We start from the raw sequence: 2937 nt of genomic DNA on the forward strand, positions 1-2937 counted from the left end.
GCCATTCTGAGCAAGCAAACGCAGTTCTTGCCCATATGTCAGGAAAGGTTTTTGCTGATCTGCGGAAGGGTATTCAACGCAGAGACCTTTGCTTAGCTGTCGCAGTTCTTGTGGGGCCAGCCAGACAGGACTCCAGATGGCAGGTTGTTAGTGCCGGAGAGGCATGGCTTTGGGAGACTTTTCAACAGACAAAGTCTGCACCGTCAGGAGTTTGTTGGAAGCGTTTTTTCCGCTCGTTCCCAGGGCGGGAAGGTGTCGGGACGGAGACGCAGGGCCGCCCACCCACCTGCTGCCACCTGTTCCGCCTTTGCCCTTGCTCCTATAAAGGCTTCCCTGCCTCGAAGCCTCTCCTTGCTGACCAGCAGTCACGGCCGACCGTGGAAACAGCAGGTCCCTGCCCACTCTTTGCATCGGGCTAACTCAGCACCCGTCGATAGGATTTTCTCCCTGCCTCTGGCTGGGAGAATTATCTGTTTCAAATAGACTTAGGTTATCTTCTTTTGCTATTCCCACAAGCCCTTTGGGATTCTCTTGGCTTGCCGTGTTCCTCGCCCCGATTGAGTCGTAACCCGAATTCCTGAGCCTAGCAAGGGCTGTTTGTTTCGTAGCCTTTGCCGAGCAGAGAGCATTTAAGAAGACGGAAAATGTCACACCGTGAGCTACTCTTCTGCCTTCGAGGCATATGACCTGAGACTGGGGGACGAGCTTCACATCGCAGTGCTGTTTTAACATTCCAGGGAGATGCCGTTTTGGAAACGCAGCGCGTTGCCTTGAACTCTGGGGAAAGTGGGTTCTTGTTTTTTGCTTCTTTTTTCAAAGCCAAATTACATCGAAGAAGAACTCTGTGGCTTCTCAGATACAGTCCCTGTCTACCGCTCTCCTCTGCCTGTCAGCCTCCCGCATGAAGCCCTGCACACTGAATACTAACATGGAGTCAGGCTTGGAAGATGGCTCGCGGTGCCAAAGCGGGGTGACCTGTGTGGCAAAGTGTGGCTCCGAACGTCTGGAGAACGCTGCCAAGAGGCGGCTGGCGGCCAACGCCCGGGAAAGGAGGAGGATGCAAGGGCTCAACACTGCCTTTGACCGCCTGCGCAAAGTGGTCCCTCAGTGGGGACAGGACAAGAAGCTCTCCAAGTACGAGACCCTCCAGATGGCCCTGAGCTACATCATGGCCCTGACCAGGATCCTCGCCGAAGCAGAGAGATACAATGCTGAGAAGGACTGGATTAACTTCCACTGCGAGCACTTCCACCAGGAGAACTGTCACGCTTACACGGGGCCGAAGGTGGCTGAGGGGGTTGACCCCTATGCACAGAGGCTTTTCGGCTTCCAGCCGGACAGCTACTGAACAGCAGGTGCCTGAGACCTTTGGGACCTCGGGCAGGACAGAGTGACCGTTCTGTTTAAAAACCTGGGGACATGAGCTAAGCAGGCTGTTTAAGGTAATCCGGCCGTTCTTCTTGTTCTCTGCTCGTAATATGATGGCACCCTTTGGAAGGATTTCTTCTTCAGCGTTTTGCCAAATGCGATGTATTGTCACAGCTCATTGTTAGCTATCAAACGTGCATGATAGTTTTTGTATAGTTTTCTGAAATGCTGGGTCTTTTTTTAAGTGTTTACATGATCCACTCATTGCACTGTATGTTCTGACCATGCTGTATCAAGGAAGCTCACAGCGATGAAGCCAAATTTGTATATAGGCTGCTAATTCACTGAAGTTATTGCAACTATTTCTTTATTGGTCCTGACTTTGAGGATACTTTTTGTTTTGTTTTTATTTTTTGGTTCCCTGATGAATTCTGTATCATAAAATAGAAAACAGAAATGTACTGTTTAGTCCTCAAAGAAGTAACTTTCTTAAACTTTGTAAGTTTGCCATAATGGGTTCTTCCAAACCCAACTGTATAGGTTTACTTGTCTACAACTTACAGTTACTCTGGTGTATGCTCAGAAGAGAGCTCCTTTCAACTGTTGTATATAGAATGTTTATATATTCTCAATGTCGCGTGTAAATGCAGTTTTCGTTGTGTGATGTATTGATAAAATAACTGCATGAAAATCAAGATCTATCCTTTAGTGTTTACAGGTTATAGCAGGGATTTCCCCCTCTTTTTTCCTGTTTCCTTGAAGCCATAGAACATTTTGTAAACTATGAATCAGTTGTTTTTCACATAGAAAATGTTATTTTTAACAGCTATTGATATCCTGTAGTGGGATACCAATTGCTTTAGTAGTGTGACTGCTGGGGTAATAAATGTAACAAAAGAAATTTGCCTAGTAAAATACTAATTTTATTCCTTATGGCCATTTGACTCCTCATATACCTCACAAGAAACAGTCACTTAACTTATTTCACTCTGTGATCCCTCTCCCTCTGCCTCCATATACTTTACAATCCAAACATACCTTGACATTGAATCGGAAAGCAAAGAAAAGAGCCCACAGATAATCTGTGACTGTTTCTTAGCTTCTCTCTGATATAAACTGAAATCTCCCTTTGCTAGAATTTCAGCGGCCAGCCAGCAGAAAAGCATACCCTCGGATATTTGCAGGTATGGTATGCTTATATTCCTGCCTGACCAGTGCGTGGAATGTTTTCCAAACCCTGTCGTGGAGTTAAGATAAAGAGGTAGGAAAGAAAGTGAAAGAGAGGAGCACTAAACAAGCCAAATGACCTTGAAATGACAAAGTCAAAACAGTTGTGCAGTAAAATGTAGTGTCCTTTTTCTGAGCGTTCGTCTGAGTGTATGTCTGAGTCTTGTTCCCGAAAGTGATGGCCAAACTAGACAGGAAATTTCTGAGTGACTCTCCAAGGCATTAATGGAGGGATGGCTTATTCAGAGGGGCGCTGGGGAAGGATGGAGGGGGGTTAATCTTCCCCAGGATCACCTCCCCCAGGGCTGCTATATGCCCTGCAGTGAAAAGCATACAGATGCA

General features: G+C 46.7%; 1 protein-coding gene across 1 annotated transcript; it reads left to right on the plus strand.

The window, feature by feature from the left end:
• Positions 1–307: 307 nt before the first annotated feature.
• ATOH7 (atonal bHLH transcription factor 7) lies at positions 308–2063 on the plus strand. The gene has a single exon (XM_077347881.1). It carries the CDS (start codon positions 902–904, stop codon positions 1346–1348), a length of 447 nt encoding a protein of 148 aa, XP_077203996.1. The 5' UTR covers positions 308–901; the 3' UTR covers positions 1349–2063.
• Positions 2064–2937: the final 874 nt, after the last annotated feature.

This window comes from Paroedura picta, chromosome 8 (genome assembly GCF_049243985.1).
Source record: "Paroedura picta isolate Pp20150507F chromosome 8, Ppicta_v3.0, whole genome shotgun sequence".
NCBI classification, from domain to species: domain Eukaryota; kingdom Metazoa; phylum Chordata; class Lepidosauria; order Squamata; family Gekkonidae; genus Paroedura; species Paroedura picta.